This window comes from Aulostomus chinensis, chromosome 14, assembly GCF_037954235.1.
Source record: "Aulostomus chinensis isolate RoL2024-O1b breed Wild chromosome 14, RoL_Achi_v1.0, whole genome shotgun sequence".
Taxonomy (NCBI): domain Eukaryota; kingdom Metazoa; phylum Chordata; class Actinopteri; order Syngnathiformes; family Aulostomidae; genus Aulostomus; species Aulostomus chinensis.
The window spans coordinates 14095990-14111780 of NC_141333.1; the positions used below are offsets into that span (position 1 = coordinate 14095990).

Below are 15791 nucleotides of genomic sequence, written 5' to 3' on the forward strand. Positions count from 1 at the left end.
ACAATCAGGGCAGCGGAGACCAGGTTGGCTCTCTGCCCCAGATCCTACAACTGTCCTACAGGGTCAAATTCAAATTCAGCTCCATCTGGTCCTGGTTTTGTGTTGACAGCTGAATTTATTTTTTCTAATGCCTGCAAACCAAGAGCAAAATGGTTTCATTAAATATCTGCAGGTTCTATTTCTATCAAACTGAGCACAAGTTCTTGTCAAAGAATTCCTCTCTCGGAACTGGTGACAAACGTGAACAAAGAACAACTATGCAGAGTTATGTATGTTGTACGAGACCGTACCAATTCTGCATTTTCACACAGTATTGAAGCTATTTATCACACTGGTATCAGAACAACTGTAATTACAATGTACTTGATCAATTACACGAGTTCAAAGCAATAATGTCTCACTCAGTTTCCGAGTGATGAGCCCTCAGCTGGTCCGGAGGTATTCTTTGGCTTTTTCCCGCTGTTGACGTGTGTTCTTCTTTGTTGTCATAAACTGCTGTTGTGATGGAGGCTCTTGGCTGTGTGCAGACGACTGTTTTCAGAGGAAATCTGTGTAACTGTTTGCTTCCACGAAGTACCTCGCAAGCACAAGTTAAAATAAACATGAGGGAGCCGGTGTCAGGAAAATGTATCTCAGCATAGTTATTTTCTTACTCTATTCTTGTGTATTTGCAGTAGTGTTAAACCACCACTGTTTCCCTCAACAGAGGCCATTCATATTCCAAAGTCTTAATGATTCGGCACAGCTTTGGTTGTGCTTGCTGGCACAGTATGTTTTCAGGATCAGAACAGCTGCCACTTATGAAGCCATTAGGTAATGATGTGGGGATACACTCCCATATGGAGCGAATAATCAAGCAGACCCAACCTGCAGCTGCTGGCTTCTTGTCACCGGAGCAGGGCACTAATTCAGAAATTAAACTCATACCTTGGATTGGAGCTTTGTCATTTAAATTGTAAACACTTAAGCAGAGGACAAAACAAAATTTCTGAGTTACTTTTTATTCATTCTAACCTCAGAATTGTTAAAGTGATACTTCACACAAAACGTGTAATTTGTCTTTCACGTACTCACTGAGTAGGTGTAGTTTAAGTTTAAAACATTTTTTTTTACCCTCCTGCGTCTTCTTTGAGACACTAGGAGTCAGAAGGCACCAGCGCTACATTTTTAGCTTGAAGCTATTGGCAGGTGATGGCTAAAGGAGCTACAACATCCGTTGACAAGCTCTCAATTGACTCTTCTGATGTAATCTACATTAATGTGAAGTTATCTACAAATATTTTGAGTTTTTGAGATAAAAATGATTATAACATTTGGTTCGACGTGCATTCATGGTAGGTGGCGCATTTTGGTGATCCAACTTTGTCACGCGAATAACTGGAAGTGTTTGTTTTTAGCTCAAATAAAAGTCATAGTGGATGACTGAGCATATCGCTGGATTAATCATGATGAGGATTATACCAGGTAATGGGCTCGAGAGTTTGCAAACTGCCATATTTGGAAAGTTTTGCTTTTGTCAAAAGCTGGCACCATAAGCTTGAAGCTTAATGTATATGCATCTGGCTCTTTCTGCAAGCTGGGGTCAGAAAGAAGTGATTCAGGAGGGGGAAAACATCCTCGTGAGCTCAAAATGCCTTTTGGTTCAGAGGCTAAATACACTTTTAGGGTGACGTATCCATTTAAGAGTTGAACATGGAGCACCTGGGCAATCTAATAATCCATAGAGGTCTCAATCTTCCAGCTCAACTCTCCTCTTTGCTTCTTTATTCGCCTGCATCACTCAGGCCTTGGGTGAAGGGAACCTATCAGCCATCTGCTCATGACTAGAAAGCCCTCATACACTTCTGTGAGTGAACATTGATCTGTCATGCTGCCAGGTTCATTATAAACACACTTTTCATTCAGTCAAGGCTTTAGCCAGATAGAAATATAGTTTAATGGATGGTTTAATTTAAAAACCAAATGGAAGCAGAACAGAGCTGGAGATTTCCCATTCATGGCTTATTTTTTTGATGACTGGAGCCGCTCCCTTAAAGTGGTTTTCCATCATCAGGATTTAGAGCTTTTTTACTTTCTTTTTTACACAGTTGTTGAAAGCTTTAGACTTAGAAATGTGTTTCCAACAGGCATGTTCATGTCCTCCAAACTCCTTATGTGAAAGTAAAAAAACGAGACGCTGGGTGAAGGAAATAGTGCTGATACTGTTGTATATGTTGAATTATTAATGTTTTATTTACTTTGTTCAAGAAAGTGTGTTGTTTTCCTCACATTAATTCTGATAATTTTGCTTTGATTACATAATGTGCCATTAAGTACTTTCATATTTCTCTGCAACCAAGTGTAATTTTTATTTTTGCAGTACACAATATGTTTCAACTACACGTTGATAAAACTGGAAAGTTGAACTGAAGTGTTGGGAAAGATCCATATAAGTTCTCTACTTTGCAAATATATACACTGTAATACAAAGTAGTTTACAATTTTGGCATTCTTGTTGTAGAACCCTGCAATCAATCAATGAATCAAGCAACGAATCTGTTCCTTTTGTGCTCTGTGATGCAACACCTTCATCAGACACTAGATGGCGACAATAGTTCAGCAATCTTCCTCCCTCCCTGTTTGGCACCTGTAATGTTCCTGTTACTAAAGTAAGAGCCGGTTGCATTAGTGTAACACTAATTTCTCCTGGATGGATATGAAGCTGGCGTTGGTCTTTTTTAAATGTCACACATCAACTGTTTCTGTCCTGCAGAACCACGAAAACATCCTGTCTGACCTGTCATTTTCTTTGCTTTTCATCAATTCCTCCTTTCACAGCTTAATGATAGCTTTCATAAATTGGCTCTATCTTTTAGGATATGATCTTGAGGATATGAGTTTAGCTTTTCACCGGTGCAATTTGTCTCTTGGCCCCAAGGACCTATCAAGGCTTGACAACACAATCTTCCCTCACAAGGACAAAACTTTGACAGCAGCCAAGTTCAAATTGTTACATTTTTTTGAAATGAATTTAAATCTGAACAGAGAGCATCAATACACTGATCTCTCCAAAATGCTCCTTTTTGAATATGTATTGTCTCGTGATCTAAAAGCTGCTGCAGAAGGTTGTCCCGCCCATATTTATTAAAAATTAACCACTATGCTCATCATGACATTGACATTGTTGATGCCAGAGACTGCAATGCAGTGTTTTTATCTGTTGCTCAAAATGTATGTAATGAATAAATGACTGCATAGCCCATAATATTCAGGTAAGGCTAATCCTGCTGTTCTAAGGCAGCCAGTGTCGCAAAAACACATCATCACCTTTCTAAATGAAGTTGCACATATTAATTGAGCATCTCGACAGCTGTGTGAATGTCAGCGTTTTGTTTTGTTGTCGAGTGCATAACTTAAAGTCTTGCAAAAGGTAGGAAAGTAAGTTAACAACATGCTTGTAGTTGAGAGTGGTTTGTCTGCAGACCATAACTCGTCTTCTCCTGGGGAATGATTTATATAGGTTATTCCATAAAATGTAGGGTTACGGCGACAGATTCTCTGGGCTGAGAATAGGGGGCATGTCAGTTCAGTTGCTAGGAAACAAGTAGGAGGAGGACAACAGTGGAAAGCAGAAATCTGGGTTGGGTAGAGAGAGAGAGAGAGAGAGAGAAGAAAGGGGGGAAGACAGCTAGAGCCATAGAGGAGAGAGATGGGAAGAGAAACGGTGCCGCAGGGTGAACGAGTTTCATCACATTTCCTTGAGGCGCCAATCAAGAAAGCAACAGTGCAGCTATTTTCACGCTGTTATTACAGACTATTGATTATGCCACACCCACGATGTCATTCGACCCGTTTCTGTCATCAGAAACTTCCACTTTAAAATGTCCAAATTCATATTGTGGCCCTCGTACCATTCATTATTAACGCAATCAGTCACAGGCAAAGCCTCACCAACACACACACACACACACACACACACACACACACACACACACACACACACACACACACACACACACACACACACACAAGGGCCCCTCTCATGTTCCAACCATTACCATCTCAATGAAGCTAAATATAGTCCAATCCGCCAGCCCCTTCATCTGGTCACATCAATAGGTCCGGCTTTGTTGTCCGTCTGTCCTTCTGTGTTTGTGCAAGCTTTTTTGTGTCATAGAGAAATCTCTGGTCTCTGGATGATGGCACACTAACCCAGCGCTCATTTATTTTGGGGGAACTCCACGGGTCTCCAAAGGTTTGTGGAGATATAAACATAAATCATTCAAGCGAAAGTTGCTGAAACGTGACAAACTCTTGACAGATTACGTTAAGGTACTATAGATTAATAACATTGAAAAAACATTTTTAGGACTAATGTTTGATAAAATTACTTTATTGTGTTATTTCTGCTGTCACAAAGCAGATGTTGGAGTGTGTGTAATATGCATTTTAAAGTACTTAGAGTACTGGTAAAAAAAAAAAAAAAGTATCACTCCTCTATTATAACAGAAAAAATACAAATTTTATTGAGTTTTGAAATGTTTTGGGTCATGACAAATGTTGGTTTTGGTGTATAAAATACCACGTGGTTTAGCTCCAAACATTAATTCCGAAAGCTCCAGGTGAAACATGACACAGAAGTTTAGCATTACAGGTAACTTTTTAGATCAACCATTGTTCAACAAAATATGTCCAATCCGTCTTTTCAACTTTTGCATTGAAACAATGGAACATCTCTCCAACAAATACAGACAATGTGGCACTCAAACACTTTCAAATTAATGTTGAAAAACAACAACACTTACATTCTCATCAAGGTCAAATAATGTGTGGCTGGTCCATCCTACAAGAGTGTGTAATAGTATTGCGCATCATTATTGTTATTATTGTTTGTTTTCTTTGTTTCCATGGTTATATGCAAAATGTGTCCAGGGACAGCAGATGAAAATTAGCATTGTGTTACACCTGGTGCAATATATGTGTTGTATACTGTCCCTGTTTCAGACAATAAGAAATAAAGACTAATAAGAAAGCTTTTTTTTTATACAACAACAAAAACAATAAGGAAAGAAAAAGAGAACTCAATCTCAACCTCAGTATAATTGTATTTTCACCAGCTGAAGTTTCGCCATCATCTGAAAAAAACGTCTTATTAAATGAATTAGCTTCATAACAGTATTTTCCATCATTTTCACACTTTCACCTCACTGGAAATAAGTTGATCGAACATCTTTTTCAGATCAAATCAGTGCAATGTGTGGTCACGCTTGGTATTGATATACAGCGGGTGGAAGTAGTAATTCAGTCTGGTGTTCTGTTCATCTTACTCCTCGTTCTCCTTAGCTCCTCTTTTACTGTTGTGTGCTCTTCGCCAAATAGTGTAATTTCACACAGTCGATTCCTGTTCTGTTGCCGTTTTTTTTAAACGTTATTATTTCCTCTGGCATACGTACTTGGAGCAGTTATGTTATTTAAGAGGCTTTACTTTGTGCTGGATACTACAATTTGTAATTTTCTGGGACCTTAACGGTCCTGACAGAGTTGCAATTTACTTTGGATAGGGCAGTGCAATCCAATAACGGTTGGAAATATAAAACAAATGCAGATAATTATGCTTTCTCTTTGGTTTTTGGGGTCATAAATTAGCTGCCCCTGAAGAGCAGGTGCAAATAGAAACGGGTCCGAGAAGAGAAAAAAGTAATTAAGTGTATTCTGTGGAGAGAGAGAGCAGTAACTCATGCTCAGCAAACATAAAATCTGACCGTTATTTCAGGAAAAAGGGAGTTCTGACTCTGTGGAGTGAGAAGAACTTCACTAATTCTCAAGTTATTGTTAACTAGAGGTAGAGGCGTGATTGATGTTGAAAGGCTTGGAAAGACGAGTACTACTGTGCAGTTTGTGTATTCCTGGGAAGTTCCCTTCTTCCGTTTGAGTTTATGTTAATATGGGAAGCTTGATTGGATGCACAGAAGTGAAACGGAGCAATGGAAATAGTCATTAAAATGATCTTTTTATTCTTAAGATGCCCTGTTGTTTGGGAGGAGCCTCTTTTGTTCCACAGTATACTTTGCAACCAGTGAGCGTTCTGTGAGACAACTCTGAACTTGAGGTTTCACTTTTCAGCTGACCCTCTGTATTTAGGTATCGGTTGGGTAAAACACCAAAGTGTCTTGTTAATTTTTTTTATTGTCGCTATCTTATGCTAAAGCATTTTCACTGCAGCTCTCTCCTTTATTATTGTGGTGCACCCACTCTGCTTGTGAAGGAAGAGATTTGTGTTCCCACTGCAATGTTTTCTTTTCAGTACACCCACCGGATTTGCATCTTCTCCTTTGAGATGCAACTGTTCCTTACGAACTTTAAATCTAGCAGAATATACAAACAATCAGTGTCCCCCTGTTTTTGTTTGATGCAAACTTACTCTGTGTGCATGATGGGTAGGACTTCGCAAATTCCTGCAACCTGCATCTCTGATGTGTCCTCTGATAAACGCATCTGTTGTGTATAAGATGCTACATTGTTGTTTGCAGCAGCATGAATGTATGTTTCTAAAGCTTCCAAAGTGCTGGAGTGAGCTGATGACGTACAGGACAATTGATGGGTGAATAATTCAAGATCCTGCTGCTGTTGAACATCTAAATGATTCACTTTTCACAGCTGAATGTGCATATACGTGCAATTTGAAAGCTGGACAACCTGTCTTCATTTCACTCTCTTGTTGCTATAGAAACACTCTGACAATGACGGGTAGAAAACAATTTAATGCTTGGTTTGCCCAGAAGGAGTCAAAAAATGTCCCAGCTTATCTAATAATAAGAAAACAAATGTTAACCCAGCAAAGCCTTTGTTATGTGCTTAAGGGTGGATAGACTTTAAATAAACTACACTTCACTACCTAGAATCCTTTGGTGCAAACAATCCTCTTTTGATAGGTTGCGGAGAACTGAAGCATCATTTGATGTGGGAATAAAATGAAAAAAATGTGAGAAAAATTCAAAAATAAAATCGAAAGTATTAAAAACTCTCAAAGGCCCCTTGAAACAAAGCCAGACAATTTGTATGCATATTTACAGTACACGTGTTCTATGACATCACGAAACAAAGAAGAAACCTGATTGGGGTTTACATTAGCTTGCCCCCCACCCCCACCCCCCCCCCCATGGCTATCAAAAATAAGTCATTAAACCAAATGGATCACATCATGGAAGTAAGAGGATTCGTTTTGCACTTTATGACTCTTAAAACAATGTAACCCGTTTTACAGCAGCCACTTTTACAATGCATAAATTTGATGTGAAATGATTTCATATCCTCAAACATTTAGATTGTTTTTTTTTTTGCGGGAAAAGATGATGTTAATGAAATGAAGGGAAAAATGGACAACATCAAGACAAAAAAAAAATTATTTTTCATTTCATGAGACCTTCACGATCCCTCTCCTCCTTTGTGCTGTAATCTGCACAAATAAACTCCTCTCTCTGTCTCTCTCTCTGTCTCTCTCTCCCTCTCTCACGGCTGTCATCAAGTGCGTCAGCCCGTCTGATGAACATGTGTTGACAAGCTTGCCTCAGATACACATACAGATTCTTCAATTGGCGCCGTCTTCTCTGACTACCTCACAGCCCTTTGTGAATCAAGTGTACTCTGTCTTACATCATCTGCAAGTACTTACACTCCTTTAATTACACTCCTTGTCATGAAGTCTTTTACTTCCCATTTTCAACATGCAAGGTGTATTTGAATCCTCCCTATGTTGTGTGTCCGTCAAGTGTTAACGGGTAAAGTCTCATTTGTATGCACTGCTTGTTTAAACAGTATATGTGATCGTTTTATCCTCGCTAGGTGACACTAAATAGGAATCCAGTTTTTTTACAGGAAGTGGAGCTGCGCCATGTTTGTGCTTCATAATTGTGTCACGCTCCTGCTCCAAGTTCATGCAAGATTTACACAAATTAACTGTGGTTAAAGGAAATAACCTGAGAAATCCAAACTCACTAATTGATCATCTTTTTATCCCATCAGTCTGTTTTGATAAGGAAAAGATGTAGAAATCCTGGTAGATATCTTTTATTTCCGTGATTAGGTGGCTAGAAATGAGGCACCGCATGGTAGCGTGGAAAGTGGTATGAGCCGCATCGACAAACGTGTGAATTTGAGCGCAAACATGTTTAGACGAGAGGATAGACGGGTCAGGTGGTCACGGATGACGAGCAAACATGCCCGTTGGCCGAATTCACACGTGGGTTTTCGCCTGTTTCTCGTAGGATTTTCACTGTAGAATTATGCTGAGGTGACGGTAATGACCAGGTTTCAGATACAAGTCTTGACAGCTCTCTTCATTCACACGTTCTATTTTGGACTTGAGATCTTTCGTTCGCTTCTCTTTCCTGTCCTATTACCAGAACAGCAACTGTCAACCTGCTGTCAACACACTGGCTAACCTGTGTAACCTTTGTGCGTTCCTCAGCTCCACTTTTACACATTAGACATCACTTGTAGATGAAGATTTTCCAGCGTTGACAACGATCTTCAGTGTCAGATTAGATGGTTGGCTTTATTAGCTTGACAGAACTTTTTAGAATGGTGGTAAAATTGTTCTACATCTGCCAAGGAAATTATGTTTTTGCATCCCGTTTGTTTGTCTTTCAGCAGGATTACACAAAAAACAAGTTTTTTTTTTTAATCAAACTTGGTGTAACACGAATCAAGGAAGAAATGTGGGGCAGGTTTGAGTTGCGGGCAGGGACTCAAATCATTTTTCTGTTTCATTAACAATGGAAGATGGGACATTCTGACACCCATCTGGAGTGGGGGGAAGTTTTAAAATCTCCTCAGGTCTGCAGATTTCACTCATAACACATGATTCTCTACCATAGTTTAGGCAAATTCATCTCCTTTCACGCCATGTAACATCCTATGCAAAAAGACTCACGGATTTTACTCAATGAAGGATGGGAGCAACCCGAGGAGAACTATCACCAAACTTGGTGGGTGGCAGACAGCGCTACATGAAAGATGGTTTTACAACGTTGATGTACCCCCCCCCAGTGGGTCGTCCAGATTATCTTGAATTTGGTCAGAAACACCCTAAGAACTAGGTGATGGGTTACTGTGGAGACTTCGAGTTTTCATTAAACAGCGTTGCTGTGGCGAGGTGTCCAATTTGGCATGGAACAGGAAACTCCCGATGGTTGCATCCTGTTCAAACTTGACGCTTTTGATGAGAGAGGATGTATACGCTGACTTCTAGACATAGTCACACATCATGATTACAGACAGGAAGCCTGATGTTATGAACCTCTTTTCTTTTACGTCAAAATTAGCTTTGTCCTCATGTGATGTACACCATCGTGATGCACCATGTGTGTTCTGTAGCGCCACCTCGTGGAGACAGGAAATTTGCATCATCTTGCAGGCATCAGTTTGCCCCTTACTGAAAGAACCCAAATATTATCACGATCCACCTTTTCCTCCTCTTATGAAACATCAACACAAATTGAAGTGTGCAGGCAAGTGAGGGCCAAAACAGAAACATGCCAAGGGCTCTGGGATCAGATAAGCACCCATTTAATAGTCATTGAATGTAAATGTTCATAAAAATAATGAACCCTTAGCGACTCTTTTCTATCAAGACGTTCTCTTTGATGTATCAGGAAACATTAAGTGGGTGCAGATTGCTGCTCTTTGCGTGCATTTGTGATTTGTTTTTGTTTTTTTGCCTAAAGTGCTAAAAAAAAAATCGTACAATTTCTAGCTTTTACATCAGAGGTCCTTCGAATTGTTATAGACCTCAAAGAAATTAATTCTTCATGACTTTCTGTCAGAGGCGGTGCAGTGGTCAGCACTGTTGCCTCACAGCAAGAAGGTTCCGGGTTCCGGGTTCGAGCCCCAGCTCGGGCACAGGATCTTTCTGTGTGGAGTCTCCATGTTCTCCCTGTGCCTGCGTGGGTTCTCTCTGGTACTCCAGCTTCTTCCCACAGTCCAAAGACATCAAGAGGGGACGAGGCTGATTGATACTCTAAATTGACTGTAGGTGTGACTGTGAGTGTGAATGGTTGTCTGTCTCTATGTGTTGGTCCTGAGATGGACTGGCGACCTGTTCAGGGTGAACCGAAGGCTGCTGGGATAGGATCCAGCCCCCTCCCCTAAGTAGAGGAAAATGGATGGATGGATGGAAACTGGAAGTCTCTTAAAAGCTAGATGACTGTTTGTCTGACAGTGATTAAATGCAGAGGGGCAGCATGACTCTGAGGTAGTGTGGCCGTTTAGAGACCGAAGGGTTGCTAGTTCGATCCTCACTTCCCCCTGTGACCATGTCTTGAGCAAGATACTGAGCCCCTAATTGCTCCCCCCGCGCAACCCTTAAGGGATAAGCAGTAAAGAAAATGGATGGACGATTAACTACACTGAAACCATGTTGCCAAGTTCATCACAAGTCTTTTAAATAACTTGTCTGATTCAAAAAGTAGGTTTAACCATTCTAACCACTCACTCAGCTTTTTCCTAGGAAAGAACCATCCTCCTTACACCCTCAGCATTCCTGTTGCAAACACCTAATTACAGTAATTCCCCTCTCACCTCTGTCAGGAAAGCTTCGACTTCCATGCTCCCCATTCTGGCTCTCGCCGCACAGAACATTTCTATTACTTAGCAAAGGCCTGATTCACAAACAGTAGAAAAACTGGATGTATTTCAACATTCCTTACCAAGCCTGTCGAGGAACACGAGTTCATCTGTTCTTGCTGCATAATGAGAATTTCTTACATGTTCTATTTTTAACATTGGAGCACTAATGAGTTACAGGCCACACATCATTGATCATCGCCTTCGTCACACTACCATCGCTAAATACCCAGCAGTGTCAGCGCCACGGTTACCATTCTCCTGTGGTTCCTCAGGTCTTTGTCTTCTGTATCTATAACCATCAGTTTACACTGATTCTTCCAGGGTGCAGACTCACTCGTGCTCAGGCTCTTCATCTGAAGCTTCATTACCTGTGAGTCCAAACTGATTGAGTGTCAGATTTAAGGAGTGAGGCAAGTGTTCTTCTTTGTTTTTACTTTCAACAATTTTTTTTTTTAAGGCAAAGATTTGATTGTTTGCCACTTCCAGAATGCCCTACTCTTTCAAGGTCTCTTTACTGGCATCATACATCTTGAAAAAATAGTTTGATGCTGTAAAATTTGTTTCTATGTTCGACATATGTGAATGGTGGGTAGAATCTAATATTCACGATGGTGTTTTTATTAGTGTGTAATCACCTGAAACTAACGATTGTGTTTTATTTTCTTAGAGCGAACCTTTAACATGTGTACAGGGGACTGAATCATTATGTCATTTTGTTTCTACAGTAGCCCAGAGTGGACAAACCTTTTACTGCCAGAGTTCAGGATTTCTCCAGCCTTTTAAAATCACTAACATGGGTTGAAAAAGAATCTCACTTATCCCCAAACTTCAGGAGGCTGGGATCTCTGACAGTGTGAAAGTCTGAAGCATGATTGTCCAGCCTTCCTACTTCCGTGTTGGCCTGCGTTCAAATCTTGTGCTTACTTCATCATTAATCATTGATCAAGCGTGATATTTGATCAGGAATCTCACAAACCAGATTTATATTTCATCACAAAAGCAGGAAAGTACTGGAGTGAAACTCTGCTTCAGTGTCAGGCTTTGTTCTGCACATTGCAATACACTATACAGAAATGTTAGCATCCCAAACTGAATGTCCACCACCTAGATGAATAACATATAGAAGGCGAAAGGCAGGCTGAAGACTATAAGCACATAAAAAATAATGTCTTGACCTCATAGGGCTGTGGCATCACCAGTTACATATCTGGATAATTTTTTGCATGCAACTCCACCACGCTGAAGCCCACCTCTTCCAACCATGCCAGACTCACTCGAGTCAAACAAACCAGCCCAGGACTGAAGAGGCCCTAAATCCTACACAATGTTCCTTTAATGAAGGAAACGCTGCCTAAACCATCTGGTACAGCATACAGGAGAAAAGCTGGCAGATGTGTGTTTTACGGGGAACAAGGAAGATAAATGTTGTTACAAGGGGAGAGGTGGCTGGAGCTCAGTATGTGTATTTGTGTGTTTGTGTTTTTGTACATGACTTGGTGACAAATAGCATGTCATGTTTTTCATAAGCCATCCGAACCCTCGACCCATCTTCCTCTGCAGGTGTGGTTTCATTGAGAGAATCCTTCATCCTCATGAGAGTTGATATGATCTCTTCCAGCCAGCGCCAGCACCCCCCCCCCCCCACACACACACACACACACACTCACACACACTTTCACAACAGGTGTTTATCCCTATTCTGATATGATGCGTGACCAGCATTTGGTTCCCGGTCCTAAGACGTGGTCACGCAGGAGGAATAACAAATCAGACCATCACAGCTTGGCTCCTCTTCAAATGGTAGTTAACCAGTCACATAAAGCTGGAGTGCTCTATATTCGCCCCCAGCAACTTGAGTAATGTGTAGTTTAACCTTTAACTCGTTTTTTTTAATCAACAATTCATCGATGTTTTATTGGTTTAATTTGCTGTTCACACACGAATCTGCGCGGAGGAACCTGCGCGGGTTAGACAGAGTTAGGAGAGGTGTGTTAATCCTGTCGCATTAGGAGACATCGCTGTCTTGTCTCTAGTGTTGCAAAAGAGGGGATGCTTCCCTCTCTGTCCTACTGCAGTGAAAAACAGGCTCCATGCTTGTGTTTCACATCTTTGACACGTACTGAAGCTTTCGTGATCCTGTTTGTTTGGTGGAAAATGCCAAAGTTTATTTTTTTCTTCTTTCCGGTGGTGCTGTTACGCATGCTATAGGGCAATTCTCCCGTGGTAGGTGGTCAAGAGTGAGGAGAAGAGAGGAGGGCATGAGAGGAAAGGATTGATGAGCTCTGAAGGGGTAATCGGACTTCTGCTGGTTCATTGAAACATCCATGGATCAACCTGCTCTGCTTCGTATCGCTCGGGGGACTGAGGATGGCTGAGGACGTGACCTGTTGCAGCTTTGCTCTGATCTTTTTGGTGTTTGGATGGATAAACACCGCAAAATGAATTGTCCAGATATATTTACCGCCTTATTCAAGGCGACGATTGGTTAAATAAGGAAGATAGGAGTTTGGGTTTTTTGGGGGGGATTTGTGTGATTTTTACGCAGAGCGCACTTGAAATAAGGGGTCAGCCGGCTGCTTTGATCGGGCTCTTCACTGGATCTAAGACGTGACACACGGGACAAAATGTTTTTGAACTGGTTTGAAAGTGAGAGCGATGTTTTGCGCGTAAAAGTGATGATGGACTAAAACTGGTCAGGATCTCGCCTCTCATAACCTTCGAGCGCAGCACCGCGCCCTGCTTTCGCGGAGAATATAACCTCCATTTCCTCTCCTGTCCCACCCTGCTTTCCCTCCTCTGTGGTTTGCTTTGACAGAATGGCCCGGTTTGGAGACGACGTTCCGGGCTTGCTCAGCTCAGGGGATGGAGGGTCCGAGCGCAACAGGAACCGCGATGGTGCGGCCGTGTCCACAGGCGGCATCTCCCCAGCATTCAAGCAGACCAAAGCGCAGCGTGCACGCACCATGGCCTTGTACAACCCCATCCCGGTCAGGGAGAACTGCTTCACCGTCAACAGGTCCCTCTTCATCTTCGGCGAGGACAACGTTGTCCGGAAGTACGCCAAGAAAATCATTGAGTGGCCATATCCTTTACTGTTTCGTGCAAAAATTAACGCGGGTAAGGTGCGATATTTTTAAAACCAGTAAGGAGTCATATAGAAGTGCATTACAAAGGTGTGTTAACTCTGTTGGTCAAAGAACAAAAGTAAAATTAATTCAGATAAACAACTTTTCCATTAATGTTTGGTCCCACACTTAAAATTCCCAAGTTTCCAGAGGACAAAAAAGGAAGAAATAAAATCCCCCGTGAGCTGTGTGTCCTAATTTTCTCTGTTCAGCACCATGGACAGCAGCACACTAAGAAGAATGCACACACACACACACACACACACACACACTGCAGTCTAGAAAACTGAGTGATGAGTAACTTGATTTATGATTTGTAGTAGAATCTAATATATCACTGCAAAGAAAGGACATAATAAGACAAGCAGTAAATCAGACTTTGTGAGAGCACCAGTGGCGTTTTTATCAAACTATAAAACAAACATGAATGGGGGGTGGTTTCTCATTGGCAGAACACACTAACATTTTATTATGAATCTCCTCTGTCAATTATCTGAAGACTTGATGTTCAACCCTTATCCGTGCTGTCCTTTATGATGTAGACACATACAACCACCACATGACAGTATCAGCTCCACAAGATGAAGTAGAAGTATGATTGAAAATTGGGTCATGATGATAATTCTCCTGCTTGCTCCCTCCGACTGCAAAGGTAGAGACTTCCTCTTTCTGCTGCCAAGGAGGACAACCACATGCGCTAACGTCCATTGGTGGTGTGTTTGTGTTCGCCAGGTGTCCTGGCCAGGGGTGGTCTCTTCTCTGCTATTGTTCGACTCAATTCAACAGCTTCCTGACTGGCTGGTTCAGAAGCGGAGCAAATGGGATGCTGCTTTTGTCAATCGCTGTCTGTTGTTCCTGAGGTGATTAAAAATAGAAACAGGATGAATTTCAATCGGCAGCTGAGGGGGGGGGGGGTGGAGAAGGGTTTGACGTGAGTGAGAGCGTCGGTTATTGAAGTCATCCAGCTGGATACAAGTGGTTTTAAAATCGAGATATTGTGTTCGCTGTGTTGTGCAGAAGGAAAGCAGCCAGACTGAACAACCCACAGGTTAATGTGCTGTTGAGAGGGGAGTGTCTCATTACATCTAATCAACTCTACTGTACACGATTAACAGACATTAAGAGGAATTATATGTAATGATGTCTGATCGCTGTGTCATATACTATTACAACAAGTCATTACTCACTGAGTCATACTGTATTAAATTGTTTGCTAATACAGTTTGGGAGGGAAGGATGCTGAACTTGATGCTGTGTTCTGGTCTGTGAGTGCCTCAATCCAGCGTGAGCTGTAATCAGAATGCAGCACAGAAAGGCAAAAAGTAATTACTGGAGCCCATTTATTGGTGGATTTTATCAGCAAGTATCACATATTTTTGTGCTGATGTTTGTGGAAGTGTGTTGATATGAAAAGTTATTTTTACGGAACAAACAGCAATGCTAGTGAGGAGATACTCAGGGTAATTGTTTCTGGAATAATTAAAAAAACGAACAAACAGCGGGGTGACTCTGGTTTTGCCCCTGTTAACAGCTGTAGCTCACAGTTTGGGTCCACAATACAACTGATTCACCGAATCATTTGAAACATTACAGATGTTTTCAATATGATCTGAGCTGAGTCCCTTTCATTTTTAGTATCCTCCAGTGACTGCCATATTGGATTCGTCCCACTTCAGATTTGCAAGGATTTGCAACATTCCAAAACATCTTGAAAACATTCCAAAAATGGCACTTGTAGATTTGACAGGGTGAACATTGTGAGACTCTATACAACAGCTTGCGACCTGTTCACACTGCTGCAACAGTCTCAGACTTTTTTTTTGTTGCATTGTGCATCTTTAGTCTGAACTGGGCCTGACTTGCTTTGATGGAATTTGGTTTGGATTATCACTTCTTCTTCTTTTTTTTTCTTTCTTTTTTTTTTCTGCTTCCCTGAAGAGCATGCTGCATATGGCAGATAACCCTGGCAGTCACGGTCAGCTAACCATGGCTAAGTTAGAAACAGTTTTGCATCTGTGGTGCACCCTCTGAACAAAACATCATTGCAGTTATATCACATAA

The 15791-nt window shown here is 41.3% G+C and overlaps 1 protein-coding gene across 3 annotated transcripts in view; it reads left to right on the forward strand.

The window, feature by feature from the left end:
* The window catches only part of cacna1ea (calcium channel, voltage-dependent, R type, alpha 1E subunit a), an 85009-nt gene that overhangs the window by 13648 nt on the left and 55570 nt on the right, over positions 1–15791 (forward strand). Inside the window, exons 1-2 of one of the 3 annotated variants that reach the window (XM_086225346.1) lie at positions 12342–12405; positions 13421–13686. In XM_086225346.1, the coding sequence (XP_086081472.1) occupies positions 13422–13686 (265 nt within the window). In that variant the 5' untranslated portion in view covers positions 12342–12405; position 13421. Of the gene's footprint in view, positions 1–12341; positions 12406–12638; positions 13298–13420; positions 13687–15791 lie in introns of those variants that run through there. The other 2 variants (XM_086225345.1, XM_086225344.1) reach the window with 2 other exon arrangements.